A 24,116-nucleotide genomic window follows, 5' to 3' on the forward strand; every position below is an offset into this window, starting at 1 on the left:
TAGAAGCTGTAATCCAACATTTGCTGGGAAATGCCATGTTAGGATTTCCCCCAAAATATTTTCAAAAGAACTGTGTTCATTGCTCAAGCTTGGGTGTTCGTGTTTTCAAGTCCAAGGCTTTTGGAACAGCTGGAAATATTTTTTTTAATGTAAGCATTGAATATATCTTTAGAAAAATCTTAATTAAAGCAAGAATGTTTACTTTTCCTTGCCACTTATCATTTAGAATTATTTTCAGTTACTTCCAAGCACAGCAGCAAAACCAGATTTAAATAGAATATAAAATTATGAAATGTATCATATGACAAAATGAATTTTTCTTAGAAGTTAGAATTAAAACTTTTTCATAATGGATGGTTATAAAAAGCACATACTACAGTGTTTTTAGTCCACATAAGAAACCAAGAAACATATTCTTAAGAAAGAGAGCTGGTCAGTTCAGCAACATTTTGAGACCCAATTTTGTATTTCCTACTCTCATGGTTATTATAGCTATGGGTACTTTAAAAATTATTCAGAGGAACTTCAAATCTTTTATTCATTAAAGCAGCCTTAACTTTTTCAGGCTTCCTCACAAGCCTGAAAAAAAATCAGACTGCTTTAACAACTAGTAGAGAGTTGCTGTGCTCATGTTCATGAGGTCCAAAACATTTCTTCCAAAAAATTTTCAAATATCCCTAATGATTATACCTTACAGTGCATCTTCAAAATGACATCTGATAAATAAGTATGAAGCTAGAGGAACAGATACTTACATTCACATCCAAGCCAGTAAATTATAATGCAATCAAGTTCTTACTAAAGCAATTAATAGATCTCTTCTGTTTATTCCTACTGAACAGTTAGCATCCACTTGGTATAGTAAGTATATTTGCAGTCTCCTATGTATGCACGTCCTTTTTCATTTTCCAAAGAGATATAAACTGAGAGACAGGATTATTAAGGAATCTTATTCAGAGATGTTTTACTGCAATTACTACAATTTAATATTCAAGACCCAAACCTCACTGAACTCAACGGGACTTGCTCCCAGAAAAGTCACAGCCATCTTGAGTATTTTACTCAGATGCTAAATGTTTTCTGCCAAAAATATTTGTCTTTTGAAGAACAAAACTGCCTCATCTTTGTCCAGCTTTTGGAGTTCCTTGTAAAAAACCTTAACAGAAAAAAAAGAATAGAAAAGAATGACTGTAAATTAGCACAAATCTTACACCAAAAAGGACATTAATGAAACAAGAGGAGGAGTGTTAGAGCTTCTGAGGACATTCTGTCACTAATCTTAAAGGGACCATTCCTGAACTAAAGAACCTAACAGAGGGATTCCAGTATAACTGTTAATTAGTTTATCATTGCCAAGATGTTTGTGTAATCATAGACACTGCTTTGTGAAGGACCACTGTAAATATTTCATGTACGTTCCAATTTAGATTAATCTAATTATCACTCTGTAGATTCTACATTAGATTCTTTGATGTTGGCTGATTACACAGAAGTACTGAAAACAGAAATAGGAGTATCTGCCAAATTCAATTAACACTATATGCACCAGATGCTAACTCCAGAGGATGAACACCTATATTGTTTAATCTCTAAGGTGCCAGAAGACTGCTTTCATTGCAATTGTTTTAACACAAAGTTCAGGGAATATATATATATATGTTCCAAAATAATATTTTATGTTACCAAGTAATATAAATATTTTGTATTGAAAATGGCCTCTAAGTTGATGATACAGGACATACTCCGCAGGCAAAATAAATAAATCAATCCCAGGATTATTTTGTGGAGATGGAAATTGACCCTTGCAGCAACTTGTAGCACCGTTGCAGATGTATATATAATACTGAGCTAAAAGATCAATATACAAATTCATATAAAAGAAGATGCTTATATTCTACTAAGCCTTTTGACAAAGTTTATACAAACACTTCGAATGAATGATCTCAAGCATTTAAAATAAATTATTTTCTGCACAGCAGAATAGATTAGCAAACTCCAGAGGTCATGCTGTCTGGCCTAATTTTTGAACTCTTCACTCCTGATGTATCCCTTTTGTTCTTTAAAAGGAAGGAAAGGTTCTAATAGTCATTCTCCCTTTATAATTTCAACCAAGTGTTTTCCTTACCAATATAACTTGGTATCCCAGTTGATTTAGATGTCTTATCTTCATTGCCAACTTGCCCTTTGGGTGTCCTGAGGGGATAGAGAAAGCACTTGTAGATGGGCACAGCACTGCTATCCTATAAACAAGGAGAAGAGAAATGCCTACAGTAACAACAGAATTAATTATAGCAATCTGCGGGATCTCGGAAATATCCATTTACTAAAGTAAGGATTAAAATTCCAGAGGCTCTTCACTTGCTCTACTGTAACCAAAGTTCACTTTTTTTCATGTACTACGTGCATTCATCTTCCACTTAACTGTGGTTTGATCTGGTGTTAGAAGGATTAGCCAGTGTAGTTCACCATTTCCAGGGTACGCCCTATTGTATTATTTCAACAAAGACCTGGTGCATCTGATGGTGTGCTGATTATCGCTGGAGCCTTGTACTGTCAATGACCGACAGCAAGCTAATGACAAAGCTGTGGCGGTGGCTACGTTTTGGCAGAGCAAAGTTTGATCTGGACACGAAATAAATAAAATGTGCTACATGCAGGTGTGCATGTGCACACGGACACACGCACAGACACACAAACATATATGTATACACACACATTTATGTATATATGTGTTTCAGTTAAAAATGAGATTTTTTTCAGTTTTTTCAGTTAAAAATGAGGTCTACTTTTAAAGAAAGGCATACCACTGTTTCTGAGTTGAGTGACTTTGAGCCACCCAGAGCTTAACTGTCAAAAGCTAAAAAGAGTGGGTAGAACAGTGTTTGTCAGAAAATCAATCAGTCTGGGAGAGAAGAAATAGGAAGGACAAGGAGAAACAGCCTAACTAAATAGTCCAGACTCCTTTGATCATCATCTCAGTATAAACATACTTGCTATGATGGCATACAGGAGATAATGAAGAAGAGATCTGGCAGTGATGAGTTTTTGGGCTGAATGGCCATGGTCTAGTTTTCTGTTGAAATGAAGGACAAATCTTAAAAGAAAGATATTCCTAACCCACAGAGTTTTAAAAATATTAAGGACCTCCATGTTGAACTATGTGTGAAAAAGAAATAAATCAAATGTACAGAGCAGTGTTTTTCAAAATTTCTGAGATCATGGAGCACTAAATAAAAGTGTGTGGAATATGTGGGGGAAATTTGATTAAACAAATGCCTCCCTCTCCCCCAACACACATCTTCATATTTAAGAGCTTGTTTTAATAAATAACATCACACACCAAGCTGCATTTGAGTTTGCCTTCCCATCCCCACTGTTTTAAAGGCTCTCCTAAATTAAATTTTGTACAAAAATATTGATCCAAAATTATGAATTAATTGAATTATTTTACGTAGCCCAAGCCACAGTAACAGCACTTAGCCCAAACTTGCTCTTCACAAATGTTATTCAGTAGAAATCTCCAAGAACCACATAGCTAGAAATGAAGGGATCTCTAGCCCAATGAAATCACGGTTTTAGATATTTAGTGTCATATACTTATATCTTGGGGTTGCTTGTGCAAGAGCAGGGTTCCACTTCGCATAGCACATGTGGACTCAAGGGCAATAAACTATACTTGAGACCTGTTTGCTATAATAAGTTTTCCGGAGTTCAGTATTCACATTGCTTCCTGTATTTGTTTGCTTTAATAAACCACCTTTCAGCCACTGATACATTTTCACAAACCAGCTGTCTGGTGGTGAATAAGGGGAAGTGGGGACTGAAACGGCAAGGGGGCTAACACAAGTCCACAGCCCACATTGAGAATAACTGACACAGAGCTACAAGCCCTGGGTAACTGCTCCCTCCATTCCAGGTTCTGTTGCCCATAAACTATACATCTTCATACAACTACCAAACTCTACTGCCTCCTCTGGACGTGAGATGTGTGCATGTGTGTAGGTACATATGGGAGAGTGGGGGGTTTTTTCCTGTAGTTTTACTCACCTGCTTCTTAATCTATTTTAAGCCTCTCAATTAACTGAGATATTAGAGGGTGGTGAACTATGAATAATCGTGTGTATTAAAATCTAACAGTTAAATCAATGAAAAAGTATTTTTAATTTGTGTTATCTTTGTCCTCCGTCTCTTTCTGGGTGGCACATTCTCTTTTACACTGTGGCCATTCAAAGGCTGGGACAGCCTTCAGCTTAATGCCAGTAACACAGCCCGGCTATAAACCATGACATTGCCTTTAGAATGGTAGTTAAAAAGATAAAGAGACTATTCAAATGAATTCTTGGATCCATGTGTGTCCACATAAAATGTACCTGTATTTTCCAGAGATCATACAGCAGGTGCAGAGGGTACCTGCTCAATCCCAGGAAAAGGCATTGGTCCTTTAAGGTGCTCCATAAATGCCCATGTGCACATTTTGCCCGTCAAACCTTGATCTCTGCACAGCCAAATACATGAAGTCTTTATTCCTTTGCAGATTATGAAAGCTAAGCAGTTGTGTCTGGAAATTCAGCCCACCAAATAACTAAGTAAAACCTACACTCAGATAAAAGTACCTTTTGAGGTTGGACTCATCTCTCAGCTGATCTGCTTCTGTGCTTGTCAGTGCTATTTGTCGGTTTGTATCTATTAAGATTTCAAAATCTGAAAAACAATATTATGTTTTTATAAAGCAATTGCTATAAGCTCACTGCATTTGTCAAAAAAAATGCAAGGGAAAAATTGTATTTCAATAACACATATTAAACGCAAATTATTAAATTTACCATTTTTTACCAACACCAATAAAGGGAAATACAACTCTGTGGTTGTGGAGAAAAAAATCACAACTGATTATAAACAACTGAAGTTGGAAAAACTCCTTCCCAAATAATAGGGTTTCATACACAGCAGTGAATTCTCCTGCACATTAAAGCAGTGAACATAAGCATGTGAGCATGGAAGCTGAATACTATCAGTGAGAAAGTCTGGGTAATAAAAATTGCTTTTTTTTAAATGAAAACTTTATATCAAATTTTTGAAACTGTTTCAACTGTTTAAAATTTTTGAAATTTTAAGAGTTATTTCTCTTAAAATTTATTTTAAAATCTACATTTAAGCATGTTAGCCCTATTAACTGCTTAAGTTTTTATTTCTAACTTAATTTCTAACAGGCATACTGAATTAATGGATGTTTCTGATTTAGTAGTTTCTTGAATACACACACACACACAAATATACACATACAGTATGTGTATATATGTATATATATATATATATGTGTGTGTGTGTGTGTATACCCATCCCAGATGAATTGGTTCTAGAGATAAGTTTTAAAAAATGGGTGTGCTGAAGTCAACTTCTTGCCTTATACTCTGGATCTAATCCATACATATTTTACATTCCCTCACCTTGTTTTAACTTGTCACTCATAGGAATGTTATCTTTATAACATTATGTTTATTTGCTATTTTGTTTTTGAGGGTGGGACTACATCAAGGCAATAATAATAGCATTAAAAACAAAAACCGGAGCTACAACTGTCTTCACATAAATAAGGATTAAAAGCGAATCCCATGCAATGCTCTTAATCCCAAATGTTCTCTTAAAACAAGGTTTTAGTCACTCTGTCAAATGAAAGGTACATGGAGGCTTTAGGATTTCCAGGGCACATGCATTCTACAGGGATGGGGCAGCTACAGAAAACCCCTGCTTCTGGGTTCATCTCCCCTTAAGGTGAGGAAGAGGAGGTACCCAGAAGATCCATTCATAGATACAGGGCAGGAGGCAAGTAACCTCTACTTTAGCCATATCAATTTATACGCATTTTATTTTTTATCGATTTATATGGCTGCATATCTCTACAGTGACCATATTTTCTTGGATAAAATAAAGGACAAACCTGAAAAGGGGCAAATCTGAAAGAGATTCATAAGGATAAAAAAAATTGTTTATAACTTTGTTTTACTGTACAAAGGAAAATTCAAGAACAAAACCAAGAAAAACTTAATAAAAATGTATATTCTAATGAAAGTATCTAAAATTAAACAGTATATGTAAATTTATTTTAAAAAGACAATCCAATTTCCATATTTTTCATATGAATGTGAAAGACTGCATTACGTGGTACCATTTGTATGGTAAAAGTTAAATGACCAAAACAAAGGACAAAATTGAGTTCCTGAAAAATAAATAAATCTTAAGGACAGCTTTCTGAAATAAAGAACTATCCTTTATAATAAAGGACATATGGTCACTGTACTCATAGGTAGAGGGCAGTAGGCAAGTAACCTGGACTTTACTCATATTAGGGGTTATATATATATATATATATATTTATCAATTTATGTGGCCACCCATCTCACAAATGCACCTCTGGGTGGCTGACAGGATTAAAAAATATAAATAAAATAGATTAAAAAGGATACATTTCCTAAGCAACTAAACAAAAAGTGTCTCCTGAAAGCACCATATTATCAGCAGTGTGGGCTCAAATACTCTCCTGTTCCCATGCCTGGGAAAACAGCAGGTCTTCAAGGCTTTCCAAAAGGTGAGCAGAGCTGGGGCCAGCCACACCTTAGGCGGTATGGTGTACCAGAGGAGAGGTGCAGCTATGGAGAAGGGTGGCTTCCCAGTAGATGACAATCCGTATTTGATGGGGCCCAGAAAATTTCCCTCCTGCTTGACCTCAAGGGATGGGTAGAAACAATGGGAGAAAGGCCACGTTGGGTTTTTTCCATAAGAACCAGGACCTTGAATTACACGTGGAAGCAAACTGGGAGCCTGTGCAGTTCCCAGAGCAAAGGTGTAGCATGGGTATTATAAAACACACCCATAATTTCCCCAATGCTGCATTCTGGACCAACCGAAGCTTCTGGATGTTCCAAATTGTACCAGGGAAAAATCAGTAATCAAGGCAGAGCCTGAAGCATTGGTGCTAGCAGCTTTCATCCACCAACGTATGTGGCGTTCATCCTGCCACATTTTGCAACAACTGAAGTTTCCCAATTTCCAAGGGCACTTCCAAGTACAGCACATGCAGAAGAAGCAATGAACCAGGATTTTAACAGGTTCTTTGTTTTCTAGAATAACCACTCAGAAAAAGGCAGGTTTTTTGTCTATTGTAAAGGTACTACCTTACCTTATAGATTTAATATGCTATTGCTTTTTCTGATATTTATTTTGTATTGTGTTTTTACAGGTTTTAGTTACCAGAATGGTTTATGGTGAGAGGGGCGGCCATACAAGTCAAATCAAATTGTAAATGATTTGAGTAGCAATGGGTAAGCTTCTGTTCAGGCTTCAAAGCAAATGCTCCACATCAGACAATAATAACACTGTGACATTTCATACCTAAGCTGTATCCTTGAGTCAACTGTACATTTGATTGAAACAAATTCTCATTTCCCAAAAGCCTAAGCAGGGCTTCCTGCACTTCAGGATGACTAAAATCAAGTATTTTCTTTGGTAAAGATGACACTTTCTCTGATAAAATTGTCGACTTCATGGAAGAATTTCCATCAAGTTCTAGGCAAACATTTATTACAGACAACATATTTTGATTTCGTCCTATATGAAAGAAATAAAAGGAAAAAATAAAGAAAAACCAACTGTTAGCAAATGAATACTTTATCTGCTTGAATAAAGACATACACTTTTTGCCTAAGAATGGAAACCTATTTCAGGAGGAGCTGGGTTTTATGTTTTCAAATATGAGAAAGAATTACTGGAGATTTGTTCAATTCTGTAAGCCCTTGGGAAAGCTCTAAACTGCATCCTGAATCAATTTTAGGTCATGGTCAAATTTAATTTGATGTCTGCAACCTCCTCCCACATTCCATCCTAGAAATAAGATGAATATAGCTTGATATGTACCTTCAGCAGGAGTCTTTTTTTCCCTCTCACCTGGGTTAAATTTGTTTTTATTGCTTCAATACAACAAAACAAAACAAAACAAAAACAAAGTATAAAAGAACTGTACAAAAAAGAGGGGGAAAAGACAACAAAGGACAACAAAGAGGGAAAAGGCGGGGGAAGTAATAAATGAAAATATGACATTTGTTTCCTCTAGTTATACCTTCTCAAATTTTAAATTAAACCTTGACCACAGAGAAACATTCAGTTTGTTCCTTCCACCGTGTTGATAAAGAGCCAATTCAAAGGCTCACAGCATAGCTCTTTATAATCTGGTGTACAAGTGTCTTTCTAAGAACATAACTACCTTTTTCACAACAATCCAACCATAGTATATCCAAAGTTCTTCATAAATAGATCCATTCCAAAGTTTGGGGATGTAATTTAACAGCACATTAACATCTTCAGATATAACCTCCCTTACCAAAATTCTGTTGGCCCTACTGAGGATCTCCAGCCAATGGTCAAAACATTTGTTACTACACCTTCACATTTATGACATCACTAGGATAGAAAGATACATAATTAGCCTTTTAAAAACAGTCCCTGAGGAGTCCAATAGACACACACAGACACACACAATATTTTGATGAGTTATTCTCATCTAAAAACCTAAGGAAAATATTTAACATTTTTAAAAAACCTGAAGCCATCAACTTGGTAGATTACGATACTCCAATTCCTCATTCCAAACTTCTTGTAAATTACTGATATTTATCTTTGTGAAATTCTTCAATTGTTGGTAAAACTGAAAAGTTGGTTTAGCCTTGGGTGGTGGGGAAGATTATCTAATGTAATTAAAATCATAGGAATTTCCAAGGCTACCAATCTATCAGGACCAAATGTGAATATAAAAGATGTTTTAATTAATTATATTGCCATTTAGCAGTTTTAGGCAGGCTATATTCTTTTTGTAATCTCTCAAAAATGTCAAAGGCACAAAGAACAAAAGGTTGATCTACATGGTTAACCCTGCTTTCAGCTCAAATATTACCTGCCATTTTAAAATAGGAATTATTCCTAAGAGTCAGTTTCTCAAGAGAAAAAGAAACCAGCTTCAGTTTCTTTCCTAACAACTTTCAAGTATGTCTAGTGGCCTTCAATACTGTGAATACAACTAAATCCTGATTATAATTAGAAAGAAGTACTTGCTGGGATTTCTAAGTTGTTTCCACAGTGGTACATACTTAATCTAATTTTCTTTTCAAAACCCAGAACAAAACAAATCAGAAATCACTATGTATGGCAAATATATATATGTTCTTATTGATTTTTAGATCCTAGTTTACTCATTGTTTTCCTATTGTTTTATATGTATGTATGTAACAGTTCAACTATTAGATATTTTACTGTATCTGACCTTATGGCTGTAATATACTGATTTGATTTGATACCTATGGAATAGAGATACTATATTATGTTGTTTCCTTCAAGAAGCCAACAACTTCCCTGTTTTTTCCCCTATTCCAATAAATCTACTTAATCCACTTTAATGAAAATTCAATTTCAGAAGCATTCATTTAATCAAGTTCCAGCTTTACTGACCTGAAAGCAAATATACAAAGTATGACTTCTTGCATGTTCATAGTTTCACTAAATTTCCTTTCCAAGTTACTACAGTAAGATTTTTCTTTTTTCTTCTTCCATGAAATATATGCTATAGTCTTATCCATATAAAATCTTTAAATGCATGTTGAGCTGATCTAGAACACTTTTTTAACTCTCACCCCATTAAGTCCCTTCTTTATTTGAGATTCATTGATGACGTTTTCATTGTCTGGACCCATGGAAAAGAATTTCTCATTAAATTCCACCATGACTTAAACACCTTCCATCCCACCATCAACCTCAGCCTAGACCTATCTACAAAACAAGTCCATTACCTTGATGTTGCTGTAACACTATGGAACAGACACATAAACACCACATTATACAGGAACCTACAGAATGCCATGCATACATACATGCCAGGACAATCCATGGCAGACCTCAAAAACACTGTTTTGAAAAAGTGGATCTTCAACAGCACTGTTTGAGCAAGAAATTGTTGAACTCACATACATCAAAAAGTTTCAAGCAATCCCAGAACATCTCAACAAACCCAATGGGATATTAACACGTTATAACTGTGATATAAGATACTGGTAATCTATCTCAGGTAAACTTAATTAGCATAACCAACCTATTTTCCCCACACCTCTCCCTGATTTAAATGCTACATCAGTCTTGCCACTTTATGCTTCTGATGAAGTGAGCTGCAGCTCATGAAGGTTTACAACCTTTAATAAAATTTGTAGGTCATAAAAGGTGTTACCAGACTCCTGATTTTTTGCCATCATATACTATGGCTTTCTTCCTATAAAATCTTGGAAATTGTGTGTACCTTAGCTCCTCCATTTATGTGTATATTTTAGTTCCCCTTTTATCAACTGGTGTGTTAAGTTGGCTCCTCTTTGATGCCTTTCATCCTCCCCCTTCAATTTAATGTGGAGCTAGCTAGCTGTTTAGGATATATGAACTGAATGTCCATCTGTTCTTCCTTTGCAAACTTCCATTCTTATTCCTAGACTGATAAAATTCCATTACAACTATCTTGAAAGGCAATTCAAGGAACATAGTTAATTTTCTTTCTGCATAATCCACCAGTGTTGCTTGCCTGAACATCTGCAAAATATTATCTTGTGCAATTCTTCTAAGCAACTTTACCACAACTGGGTTTGGTCTTTGATAAGACTGAGTCTTGACAAAACAAGCTATGCTGGGTAACCTTTAAGGGAAAACAGAAACCTTCTTCATAGGGGACACAAGAGGATCTGTCACTCAACTATTTAAGGAAGACTCAAAACTGTGATCTCTTTCCTGCTTTGGCTTTGGATCTGAATTACCTCAACTTGAGATGCTGTTCTTTCTTTCATCTGCCCTGCACCTCAAGACCATACCTGATTCTCTGTCATGTGCCACACTTCCTTGCTAGGTTCATTACTTAACCCAAAGAACAACTTTTGTGATCTTTAAGTTGTTCCAATAAAGACATCACCACAATATGGATTTTAGGATACCGATGAACAATATAACGTTACACTGAGCATTTTGAAAGAAATATGGGTAATAGCTTTTACTAATAGTTCAAAACTGAAAGTGGATATTTTATTTACCTTTTATTATACAACTAATTTACATATATTAAACTTGTATGCACAAGAAAAATCCATTTACAGATATGATCAGCACAGATTAAAGCAAGAGAATAAAGCAAAACTAATCTCTAACCTGATTCTACCAGATCATTGAGGATTTCCTCTTGAAGCAGTTGATTAAGAGCAAGTTGGGGAAGATATCCACAAAGGCAGAATGAATATATAGTTCTTAGTAAATCCATATCAGCAATCTCATGTAGATGTTTATTCAAGATACTATTCAGATTGTCAAGAAACCTTTAAAAATATTGAATATAAACAAATATATAAATTCCTGATAGGATACAATGTAAATCTACAGATACATGGAGTTTATATATCCACTTACAACTATGTACTTATGAAATAAATTAGGAAAATTTCTACATGTTGCTATTTTGTAATAGAAACTCCCTTCCACAATCAAAAACATAAAGCACAGCCCTTCTGTCAGATTCACTGACTTGATTTGTTTGGTACTAGCATCTCTTCTAGAACTAGTTACATTTCAAGTTAAGAATACTTGGACTATACTAGTTTAAGTTATTGTGATAATACCTCAATTTTTAATATTATTTATCAAAGATAGGAAATGTAATTTGCTGTACTTGACTATGACTTGTTTCTATCCCTGTAGCCAGGTTATCAAGCAAACTACAGTGGCATCAGCACTACCCATGATTTTCATCAGATGGCAAGGGCACCTCTACTGGGGGGAGGCAAACAAAACTTGTGCCAGGTGTTGGGACGCTATTATTTATTATCGGCATTTGCATAACATCACTGTCTCTGTGTTGTCATTTTGGCATCACTGTGATCTGCTGAAGATATTGCTGTAAGATAGATTTGGTTCTGTCTATTCATTTTTTTCTTAAAATTTACTAATAAAAGGCACTGGCTCAGAAGGCTGGTTTAGACCTACGTTTTTGCAAAACGCACTGACTTTGACAATTATGTCAGCACTATAGGAAAAAAAAACATTAAAATATACTTTGTAAGTCAAAGGTTTATTAAGTGGTTCACCAACATTCCCAGCAATGCGCAACTGGTCCATGGAGAAAAAAAAAAATCTGAGAACCACAGACTAAGCCAGGGTTTCTCAAAGTGGGGATCTCAAGACAAGGGATAGCAAGTAAGTACTCCTTTCTTTATCATGTTGATGCATTGCTGCAAATGCTGAATGTAAACCAACCTGGCATGTTCAAGCAACCTGTATGGAGCCTGAGTGATGGTGATCTTTTTAAAAAGGACACCACATTTAATTATCAAAGGAATAACGATGCCTTATGGGCAGAGACCCTTTGACCCAACTCATATTCTGCAGAGAGAATTTCCAGAGGGGAAGGGATTTCCAGGCCACAAGCACAAGGCTGGAACTGAAAGACAACCAGGCTGTGCAGAGACCCTGGGAGAGAGGGCCAAAAGCCACTTACAGTCTGCCAATGCCTCCTGAGCAGCAGCAGCAGCTTAACAACAGTATTTTGGTACCCAGAGCAGCCCAGGCAAAGGAAGAGCCTTTTCCACTTTTTCTCCTGACCTTGATGAATGAGAGGGGCTATCCTAAAAGGGAAACCCAGATTCAGGAATTATGCAGAGCAAGCCAGCTCCCCCTTCCCTTTAAAAATATGGTTTCTACTACTAGTACCACACCCAAAAAGTGCGGCTTATATTAGATCTTGCCTGATTTGTTATAATGACAGACATTTTTGATTAGATAGAAATTCCTACTATTTTTCTGATTGATGATTCTTATAATATTGGCTGTCTCTGTTAGTTACTGGATATGGATTTGATTTGGCTTTAAAGTGCTCTAAACCCTGGCCTCTGGTCTGAAGGGGTGGTGGACCCCTAAGAGATAAGAGATGTTTTGGTCTTTTAACTATCTTGATTTTCTTTGGACTCTCTTGTAATGATATATTCTGTCAGCTTTATTATTCTAGTTTGTAAGCTACCCAGAGCTGTAACACATTGGGGAAGCCTATACGAAGGAAGGAAGGAAGGAAGGAAGGAAGGAAGGAAGGAAGGAAGGAAGGAAGGAAGGAAGGAAGGAAGGAAGGAAGGAAGGAAGGAAGGAAGGAAGGATCATCTTTACATGCACCACAAATCTAACGTTACTACGAAAATTCTTATTCAATTTTATACAGCCTATAAATCTCTTTTCTATTTCTTTTCTCTTCTGCTCTTCTATTTCTTTTTTGCTCTTTTGTCTTGGCTCCCCTTTGAAATATTTGTTAAAATCAAACAAAAAGAAAATAAAAATATGTTTCTATTTTTTTTGTTTGTTTTACTAGGGGGGGTATGTGTCATCACATAAATCCACCTTTTACTGGGTTGCAGTAATCCAAAATTTGAGAACCCACAGGCTAAGCCCATGTTGTAATACTCAATGCCATTAAAGAATTCTATATATTAATCTGTGGGAAATTTGTGATTATTCACAAATGACCAGAAATGTTTCAGAAATTATTTCTGAAGTGAGTATTTCCTAAAGAATAACCTACTCCTGGTTTTGGCCACTGGGGAGGTGATTGAGATTAGAATAGGCTCGCAGAATAATTATAACCTCCTTCAGGTTCAAGGATTCAGGGTGAAGCATCACTTCCTCAAGAAATTTATCCATCAGTTTGACTGGATGAACACCAAGGTTTTCAAAGGCTGAAAGTAACAGAATTACCTGAAATCAAAAGGAGAAATTAAAATAACACATATACATTTTAAGTATACTACTGAGATAACTTTATTAAGAGGATTTTTTTAAAAAAATAAACAAAAATCTTATTAAGCCTGAGAATATACAACTAAAAAGCGAAGCAAATTCCTTTTTGCTTTCCTGCATCTCTTCCTCTTTCCTCTATTCTAAGCTTCTCAGGCAAATTTTCCTCCCTTGATCTCTGTGGAATAGTATGGAGGTAATTTACTAAAATAATTTTAAACCAAAGTTGTCCAGCCTGGTTGCATTCTCCAAATTCCAACTGTTGACTTCTTAAGGGCTTTCCCATTTTTAATTTTTTGTAACACAGAAAGGAGTTATGATATGGATCAGAATAACTATATTCCTTATAATTGTTAGTTTAAATTGAATTCAACTTAAAGCAAAACTACAGTATTCATCTGGAAAAAATACCCCTGCAGAATGTGGAAGAACAATAGTGTCTGCAGTTAGTTACTCAGAGCTTATCAATCTACTGTTGCTCCACGCACATCTTTTTTTTTTTTATCTGACTTCCAGCCTCATAGGAAGTTCTGTTATAACACCGGAGAGAATCATTTTGGGTTGTAGCAGTCAGATTAAACAGTTCAGATTTCTCTTCTACTAGGTTTTTAAGTATTTAATAAAATATTATTTCAACAAATCACATATTTGGTGACTGATATATCTATTTCTATTTGATTATATTTTGCTGGTTTTATCACTACTGAAGGGGCTGAAATTTTGTATGGACTTATTATTATACTGTCACTATATTTTAAATCATGAGCTGCATTGGAGTCCTTTCTAGATTGGATGGCAAAGTACCACTGTTTCTCTAAATATGTGGAAGACTTAAACCTGCCCCAAATCACTAGGCCACAAAAACATCATACTGCACTGAACACTGTTAGCTTAAATTCAGTCATCCAGTCCAAAAACCCTCATACTTTAATTTTCATTTACATCTTTCCCATCTTTATTTTCACTTCATTTCTCAAATTTATACTACTGCCCACTTCCCCCCACAGAGGGACTCTTTACTGATGATTTCTTCAGATAAACCAATCTCTACATTTCTAAACTTCTTACAGCTTAATATCATTTCTCAAGTAGATTAAAAGAAAAACTTTTATTCAAATTAGTCATAATCCATCATACATTTGTGAAATTATAAACAGATTAAGTATATTTCAGTACACAGGCTAGAATCTTGTCTGCAGTGCAATACCCCTCCCCACTCCTATTTGCAGTTACAGGAACTATCCCAAATAATATTATAAATCTAAAATAAAATTAAAAACAATATTAACATCCCACGCAAGTATTCATTTACTACTGAGAATGCCAGTAATATGAATAGTGACATTCTACAAGTTTACCTCATTTCTGTTCCACGTATAGAAGACTGATGCAACATAATCAGCTAATGCAGAATAAAGTATCCTGTTTTGGTACCTTAACTGTCTGCCAATTTTCAAAACATTCAGCAGCTTCAAAAATGGAGTTCCTTCAAGGTTTTCTAATGCATGCAAAAAAAAAAAACCCTAACATTGGTAAATGTACTGTGTTGATAACATTTGTCAAATGTAAATACATTTGTGATTTTAGTTTGTAAAAAAAAATAACATGATAAATCCTAAAGCAAAAAATACAATATAATTGGCAAAACTAAACAACTGTTCAAGGAACAAGAAGTGGTCTAGTGCAGGTTCTCTCTTTTGAAGAATTTATTAACATGTCATGACTTTTTGAAGCTTCTTCATATCTATCATGTGTCCACTGCACTTTGTTAAACAAAATCAAAAGACCTCTTATACTGCTTAGGGGAGCCTAATGCTTATCTCTTTGAGCCAATTCTCTTAAATATTTATTTATAACTTCCACTATAAATGTGCAAATCTAGTTTTATACACTATAGGCTATGTGCAAATTTCCAGATGATAGTTTCCTTTAACCATCTATCATTCCTATTTTTCTTCTGTTATTGGGTTCTTGGTGTTCACTGAGCTTGGTTGTTTTCTTGCAAACATTCCATTCCATTATTAGCTCATGGAAGACTGGAGCATATCTCTACGCTAGGGAATTCCTCAAAGCTTGGCTTTCTGACAAGTCGGCCATCAACAGACACATAGAGGTAAACCCCATTTACATACCATTTTTAAAAAAAGGTATGACAAAATCAAGGAAGGAAACAAGCAGCCCAGAGCACAATTTCCCTAGCAGCCATCACCCAGATAAGCAGGAAACAGCCAATATCCAGGGAAGCAGGAAACAGTGCCAGATAAACAATGTCCTAATCAAGGAACTGTTGAGGAAGAAACCACACTCCAACCAAGACAAGACAAGCTATATATAAACAGCCAGCAAACTCCACTCTCCTTCATACTGATGATGTTACCTAGCCTGGAAATTAAACATCTGCAGAAAAACAATCAAGCTCAGAGACCACCAAGAACCCAACAGTTCAACCCCAAGGCAAATATACTCTCTACTATTTTCTTCTTTTGCTACTCATTAGCAAGTACCTCTATGTAAACTCCTATGGAAAATTAAAAGAAATTGGCTTCAAGAACATTATAATCAAATACATTGATTTGAACATTAACAATTTCATACATTTGTCATGACTTACCTATTACTGTCTTACTACAAGCATTCAGGATGGCAACAGAGAGATAATCCATTTCACCCAGTACAGTGAACATTTGAAAAGCATTTGGAACTGTAAATTCACCCATCAGACTCAATATCTTGTTCTAAATTGAAATAATTTTGGAATTAGCCAGAAATATAATTGGCCAACATGAGAAGGATTATAAAATTGGTTTTTGTTATCACAGAGAGGCAAGAAATATTTTTCTCTTTTACTTTGAAGATTTCAAGTTTTAAGAAAGTACTCAACAAGTTCAATTTGTTTTCTGCTGAAGATTAGCCATTTAAATCTGAATACTTATTTTTGATTTCTCACTTTCTATATAGTTATGGTATCTTCATAGTTACGTTGGTTTTTTACCTTGCTTGTCTTTATAATTTATTTATGCTGTTATTTTGATCTTTATTTGTATTATGTTTTTATATATTGTTAGCCACCTAGAGTTGCTATGGTGAGATGGGTGGCAGACACAGAAATCAAATAAATGAAAATGTTTCTTCCATCAAAGTTCTTGAAAAAAGCAACACAGAAATAATGCATTCATTTCTGTTGCACTATAACTGTAATAATTAATATGTAATATTTATTTATTTTATTTAGAGTCCACCCTACTTCAAACAAATCTGGGCAGCTTACATAAAAAAGCAAGAAACCATAAAATAGAAAAACAGATCATGTACATGCAGCTAAAACAAGAAAACTGTAGGACTCAACAACCACCCTATTCCAAGGCCTGGGAGAACAGCCAAGTATTCAAAGACTTCTGGAACATTATCCAGGTGGGAGCCATTACAGATTTTGAAGGGTGGGGAGGAGACACTGTTCCAGAGGATAGGTGCTGCGACAGAGGAGACATTCCTAGGTCCTGATAGATATTTGACTAAGGAGACCTGGAGCACATCTACCCTACCTGATTTACTGGAGAGGTAGAACTGATAAGAGATAGGTGGTCCCTCAGATAATCAGGCCCTTGACTATATTTCATGATTCTTGACATTCACAGCTTTTTTCCTCCATATTGACAAAAATAATGGTATCTGTATGTACATTCATGCAATCTTAATAACTGAATACAGAGATGAAAGAATAGTATCAATTTTTTTACCTCCAAATTTCTCTTAAGTTTCAGTGGTACATCCTTCCCAATACTGCGCATTATGGTTTGCAATATAAACACGTTTGATATTTTGTGGACCTTCTCTTCCAAAAGTAACCTATTAAGAAAAGAAACTCAGGAAAAGAATATGCAATGGACAAACTTATGGAGCAGTTACCATTATGCATACAGACACACACACACTTTGACACTATACATCTTCCACTTGAAACACAATACATTTTAAACATTAGGAAGATTAAATTAAAAATACAGCTAATTTTGCAGACTTACTACAGACAACGGTGGATTGGGAATGTCCAGTTCATCTCCTAAGCTTATCTGTTTATTACATGAAAAGTTTCACTTGGATAAGTTGCCATAGTGTCATGTATTTCATTCAGTTATGACTTTTGGGTCATATGCCTGGTTTAGACAAGCATGATTTCATTTCTTCATTCCATGAAAGTTCTACTGAGTTAGATATAGGTCTATGTAGGGTTCTGGGGAAAGTGTTTACTGTTTTCAGATTCTTAAAATAGTTTGTCACTGAACATTATGAAATAAATGAAACAAACATCCAACTATGGTGTTTAGGAAATCTGAACAGCAGTAAGTACTTTTTCACAAAATTGTATATACTCTATATATTTCTCAAATCCCTGAATCTTTTTTTATTGAGCCTCTGAAATTATTTGGGTCAAGGAAATCCAAGAACTTTTAAAAATCTAACTTAAATCACTTGGATGATCTTGCCACCTTCTATGCGTGGGAACAACTTTCCCACTATGAATATGCCCTCCTACTTTGATCAGTTGAAAAAGGCCCTTGAGATCCCCTCTTCATAGAAGTTGACCATCCGGTATGTCAGAAAGGACCTACTTCTGCATGGGTCCCAGGCTGTGGAATGCTCACCCTAAGGAGATGTGTTTGGCCTCCACTCAGCCAATAGGAAGATTAAAAAAAAAAAAGCTTTTCCAACAAGCTTTTAATTATTAATTAATTTTCATGATAATTTCAATTGATTTCAACTATATGCTATTTTAATATTTATATTATATTATATTAGATACGCACACATACACAAACAGACATACAGAAGACAGTGATGGTGATAGATGTAGTGGTGTCAAGTGACAGCAACATCAGGAAGCTGGAGAAGTACCAGGGCTTGAAGGAAGAACTAGAGAGGATGTGGAAAGTGAGGGCCAAAGTGGTCCCAGTAGTGGACACTAAAGATTCCCAGGAAGATTGTTCTGGGATTGTCCAAGACTACACCAGAGATTAATATAAATAATATAAACTGGAGGGTATCCTGTTACATTTTTCATTTATATCTTATTTTGAATCATGGTATGTTAAATTTGGCCTAGGAAAGTAAGAGTCTGTTATGTATATTTACTTGTCAATAACTCCGAGTTCAATGAGGCTTGCTTCTAAATAAATGTATACATGTGCTGTATATTCCATTTTATATTCTGAAGCAATTTTATACAAACATTTCTAGCACTCAACCTCTTTAATTTTCAAGTATCTTACTGGGCATTTAATCAACTTAAATTCACAGTACTAAAATCTAATTCTTTTTTACTTATGGCCTCATTTGGATGCATCACTAAATTCAAGCTAGTATGCTAACTCGGCCACCAATTCCCTTTCCTCTTGCACCATCACAAGGAGGAGAAAAAAGCTCCCATTTCCAATGAAAATCTAATGAGTGCTTCATCTGAACTCCAAACTATGATTAGTCTTAATTATAGTTTACTAAAGAAACCTAGAATTTGAACTGGAATTAAGACTAAGCTCAAAATGTCTGGGTTCAGACATACACTGGAATAAGTTACAACCGTTTAACTGGGAAGAAACATGTCCCACAAGTGTGCCCAATAACTGATGAGTAGCAATTTACAAACTTAATCCTTGTAAGAAATCAAGGTCTTCTCTTCTCTTACTGTAGTCCAAACTGAAGAGCTTCCACATTCTTGCCTTTTTCCATGTCTTTCAAAGTGTTTGCAACAACTGAGATACATCGATCATTAAATTCATTGAGACGTTCCTATTCAAAACATTCAAAAGTCATTTTAGCAGATTTTCAAGGAAAGAAAAAGTCATATGCCAGACAGGAAAAATTAGCAACGCAAATTCCTACTGCTATGGGGAAAGAGCCACAATGCACAGTACCACTTTTTATTAGGACTGTGTTAATTGTACAGTGAGCTTTCTCATTCTCTCAGTTAGCTTCTCTAATGTTAGAGAAAGAAGAAGTGTTCCACTGCACAGGCCTGCTCAAAGTAGGGTTTCATGCTGCATGGAGGATGTACAAAAGGGATTCCATTTCTTTTCTAGCTTTAAACAGAGGGAGCTGGGAGAGGAATCAGCATTTGGGCTGCTCCACAGAAATACTGCACAGGGAAAGGGATAACGTCAATGAGCTAATAAAAGTGGCAGTTCAACTTTGCTGCTCATTCCTGCTAAATATTCCAGCCTGGGTAACACTGTTGAAGACAGTGATGGGGACATTTCTGGAACTCCCATTCCCTTTCTCTTTGGCCCTTCCAACCAAAACGAAACCATTGCCCACTACAAATAATAAGCTGGACCTAAAGCAATGAATGAGCATCAAGAACCTAAAAGGGAGGGTTGGATCCATAGTCACAGAGTAGACCAATTTAAATGACCTTGATAAATAGTTCACTTAAATCCTAATAACTTCAGTGAGACTACTCTAAAAACAACGAGATTGCTCCATAGCTTTTTCTTTTTTCTCTTTGTCTCAAAAATTAGAACATTTAAACACTCGCCCAAATATAGTTGTTTCTGGAAAGTGAGTTAAGCACAGAACTAATTAGTGATAATAGTTATAAAGTAGCAACCGTCCACTTGTGAATCAGATACAGAAGAAATATACAGCCTGTCCAGGAAATGTAACCCCAATGCTTAATATACTGCAATAGGGTAAGCCAACTTTTGTTAAGGTCCACGTTCCCTCAGTGATCATCTGTTTAGGGTCCCACTGTAGACAGGGTGAAACAAGTAGTAGGTAAGGCCAGAGTCAAACAAGAAGTAGTCCTTTCTGACATCATCCTCTCTCTCTCTCTCCCCCCCTCTCTCTCAGGTTGCAGGAATAGGACAGTCTTGATAAAACAGCTTCTAGATTTAATGTTGATTAATAGGAATACTATATACTCAGCTGTGCATTTACTTATGCGAACAGGTACAACCTCTTTTAGATTACATGTGGTGACCTTCAATATTTGCTGTGTTTTGTGCATTTATACCCTGTATTTTATAAAGCTTTCTCTCCTAATAAGTTAAACGGTAACAAAATACCATAACTGAAAGTCAAACAGCAAACAAAATATAAAACAGGATTATGTTTATTTAAAAACAAAGTCCTGTAAAATGCTGGAATAAAATACTGTGCTGAATAAAAACTGATGTAGTGGGTTAGGAGGCTAAGAGACTCAACTGTAATTTCTATCTCACTTTTCCTGTGAACTCTTCAACAGGTCATAGAAAAGTCTCTTGCAAGTCAAGCTTGACTCCTTACAATTTCATGGCCACATCCATGTCCCTGTCTTGACAGCCATACAAAAAGAGTTTGTCATTGCCTTCTTCTGGGACCTTTTTAAAAAAAAACTTTCCAGTCTAGACTATGTGTCTGATAGTTTCTGGTGGATTCCTGAGTACAAACCAGGTCCAATTCTGCTTAGCTGATCAAAATCAACTAGTATCAACTAAGTGATGCATCTGGCCAGATAATCTTATGCATGTCAATTTGGAAATAAATCCTAAATTCAATGGCACTTACTTTCAGATAAAGGAGTACAGACTAAAAGCCATAGATCAATAGTAGCTTTTGCAATGCGTAGGTAATGAAACTGAACTGTGATAGAGTTTTTAAGAAAGACACAAGAATATATTTCGTATGTCTCTAGTCATACTAAATAATCAGTTTAGCTTTTCAGGCCAGCACAGTCCTTTATTCTAAAACATCCCTTAAGTTCTGTCTAGATGATAAATATTTTTTGCTTACCTGACAAGTCCTCAGTAATGTCTGAACCAACCGGGTATTTTGTGGAACTCCTAATTTTACCACAGCAAGCAGACTGTATGCCAAATCATTGCTATCCATGTACTTTGCCTCATCCATCACGCATTGGCAGAGCTGTTGAAACTGAGGGTGTTCAAGCACCAGCTTTGTCTCATCATAGTTCTGACTTTTAAGTGTTTTTTTTTTTAGCATCCACATAGCTGAAAAACAGTTACTGACATACTTTGAAGAGACTGGACTTCTTGCAGCTAGGTCTAGTACATCACAGGGAGATACACACTTTTGAAGGTCACTGAAAAATTGCTGGGACATGTTAAATCCATCCTTTTCTTCAGTGGTATTTCTAACTTCCTCTGAGGAATTCACTTGAGTGAGTTTGGAGCTCTCCTCATGCTCAAGGTCATTAGCTATTGTCTGTTCATTTGCACCACTGCTCCCAACATAAACGTATGTATTTTGAGAACAAGTTGAAATAGAAGAATGAAGCCAGCAAGAAGGAACATACAACAGATGTTGAATATTTTGTACAGAACTTTTATACCCACTAATCCCAAATGCAGTTGTTCTGATTTCATTTCTAGGAAAAGGTCTTGCATTGTGACATGCCTGTAGCCATCTCATTGACCTTATAAAATAATCCAGTTTCCTATTCATCTTGCTGTCTCTTTACAATGTCTTGCTTCGAAAACTTATCTGAACCTAAAGAAGAAAATCAGGAAAGAGTTGTTACATTACTTGTTAACTGAATTCATTTTCCAGTACAATCCATGGAAAATATGCAATCAGTTTAAGGAATGTTTTCTGTGCTGCAATTAGTACAATAATCTGTTTTCCAAATGGAGTGCTAACCTAACTATAAGACTGAAATAATAAGAGGACTCAGTACTGCAAGACTCAGGGCCAAACCTTGGGCCAAAATTTCCCAATTGAGACAAAACTATGAATACTTAGAGGCCAAACTAAAGTTAGTATTTGGGACAGCTTTCAGAGTTTGCAGTTGCATTTTAGTTAGATCAGTTTCTTGAATAAACTGCAGTGGAGTGTAAATAAAATGAAGAGGTCTACTTGCTCATTTAAATGTTTAAAAAAATCTATTTGACCCCATAGGTTAATTTCAAAATAAAGGTTACACTGGCATTTTTTTTAAAAAAAAATTTTTTATTCACTCCTCCAATTTTGCACATTTACAGGCCCATGAAAGAATCGCAACAGCAGCTACACGTGTTCGTTTCCCAGAAAACTGGAAACTTCTCAAAGGCATTAACTAATAATCGAAGAAGAAAGGAAAGAACAGAACTGTATACTGTTCAACAATAACTTGCAGAGTTCAAAGCCACAAGATAAGGCTGTGGAGATCTAGAAATACAAGCCTAGGGAATGGGGGAGCAACAGAAGCAACGTCACCCTCTCTTTATTAGATTCTAAGCAACCTGTGCTTGTGCGCTATTAGAAAAGACAGACACCGAAACCATTGTCAAATCCATGCAGCTTTTCACTACTGAGAATTGCACCAAGGACAGTAAGCCACGGCCTCGCCCAGCCCTCCTGATCCGAACGCGAGAAAAGTGCAAGGCGCCTTTGCCACGCCCTCCTTACCCCAACCCGCGCGGGATCGAGAGAGGCGCGTGTCCTCCCACCCCGCCTGCAGACTTTGAAGCGGCCCGTTCCATTTACCTGCCCTTCCGCGCGAGACACTCAAAGCAAGAACCCTGGTGATGCAAATTCTCATGCGACGCAACGGAGAATCCCTTCTGCGAGGTACGATTGCCTCAAGAGGACAAAATAAGTCAGTTGCCAAGGCGTCACGCTTTCGCCTCCCGTCGGACTGTGCGCGCCTAGTTGCTAGGCAACCTCCCGGAGCTTCTCGGATTTCTCGCCGCTGTTGTTGCTCGATGGCGAAGTTCGTTCTGGCAGGTGAGGGGGAAGCTCCTCTAAGTTGACTCGTACACAGCCCCGCTGGTTGAGGATGACTGAATGCTTTTGGACTAGGCTGGCCTCTCCTTTTCTTCCCTGTATCGTTGTTAGTTTCATGCTTCTTTATAGACCGCCCAGACTGATGGGGGCGGCTTGCAGATACTCTAAGAAGAAAAAGGCTTCCCGGTTGGAAGTCGTGTCTTCCTGAGACAGAGACAACAAGGCGTTTAAACCTTTTGTCATCTACGTATCACACTCAGTTTTCGCAATTTTGCTTTTTGGACTGGATTTTTATTGTATTTGTAAGCCTCCAAGAGTCTGTCAAATCGCGGCAGGTAAAAACCAAATCCATAAATAGACAGTGCACGGCAACAATAGTTGAGTGGTTCCTACTAATCCAAAGTCATTTAAGCAAACCAAATTAGGGGCTCAGGCTTAAGCTCTAATTTGGTTTGTTTGGTTTTAGCATACAGACTTGTATGACCCAGCCACTGTAATGGTTTAGCATATTGTATGAATTCAGCCTGTTGTGGATTATTCAATAAATCTTGATTAAACGAATTATAATTTAACACAGTATG

At 36.2% G+C, this 24,116-nt stretch overlaps 1 protein-coding gene across 1 annotated transcript; it reads right to left on the reverse strand.

Moving 5' to 3' along the window:
• Nucleotides 1-931: 931 nt before the first annotated feature.
• FASTKD2 (FAST kinase domains 2) lies at nucleotides 932-22,316 on the reverse strand. The gene is made up of 11 exons (XM_063317958.1): nucleotides 21,604-22,316; nucleotides 19,520-19,623; nucleotides 17,577-17,685; nucleotides 16,451-16,574; nucleotides 15,198-15,337; nucleotides 13,628-13,800; nucleotides 11,221-11,384; nucleotides 7,390-7,605; nucleotides 4,614-4,701; nucleotides 2,126-2,240; nucleotides 932-1,156 (listed from the first exon to the last, which is right to left on the reverse strand). The coding sequence occupies exons 1-11, from the start codon at nucleotides 22,273-22,275 to the stop codon at nucleotides 1,070-1,072; spliced, it is 1,992 nt and encodes a 663-aa protein (XP_063174028.1). The 5' UTR covers nucleotides 22,276-22,316; the 3' UTR covers nucleotides 932-1,069.
• Nucleotides 22,317-24,116: the final 1,800 nt, after the last annotated feature.

The sequence above is a fragment of the Candoia aspera genome, chromosome 1, assembly GCF_035149785.1.
Source record: "Candoia aspera isolate rCanAsp1 chromosome 1, rCanAsp1.hap2, whole genome shotgun sequence".
Taxonomy (NCBI): domain Eukaryota; kingdom Metazoa; phylum Chordata; class Lepidosauria; order Squamata; family Boidae; genus Candoia; species Candoia aspera.

Bases quoted from the DNA above. Each gene is read 5' to 3' on its own strand.
- FASTKD2 (XM_063317958.1), bottom strand. From the start codon at position 22,275: ATGAATAGGAAACTGGATTATTTTATAAGGTCAATGAGATGGCTACAG. The intron at 13,801-15,197 runs GTAAACTTGTAG...TTTTGATTTCAG, and splicing joins ATACGTGGAACAGAAATGAG to GTAATTCTGTTACTTTCAGC. The intron at 11,385-13,627 runs GTAGGTTATTCT...ATATTTTTAAAG, and splicing joins CCCAGTGGCCAAAACCAGGA to GTTTCTTGACAATCTGAATA.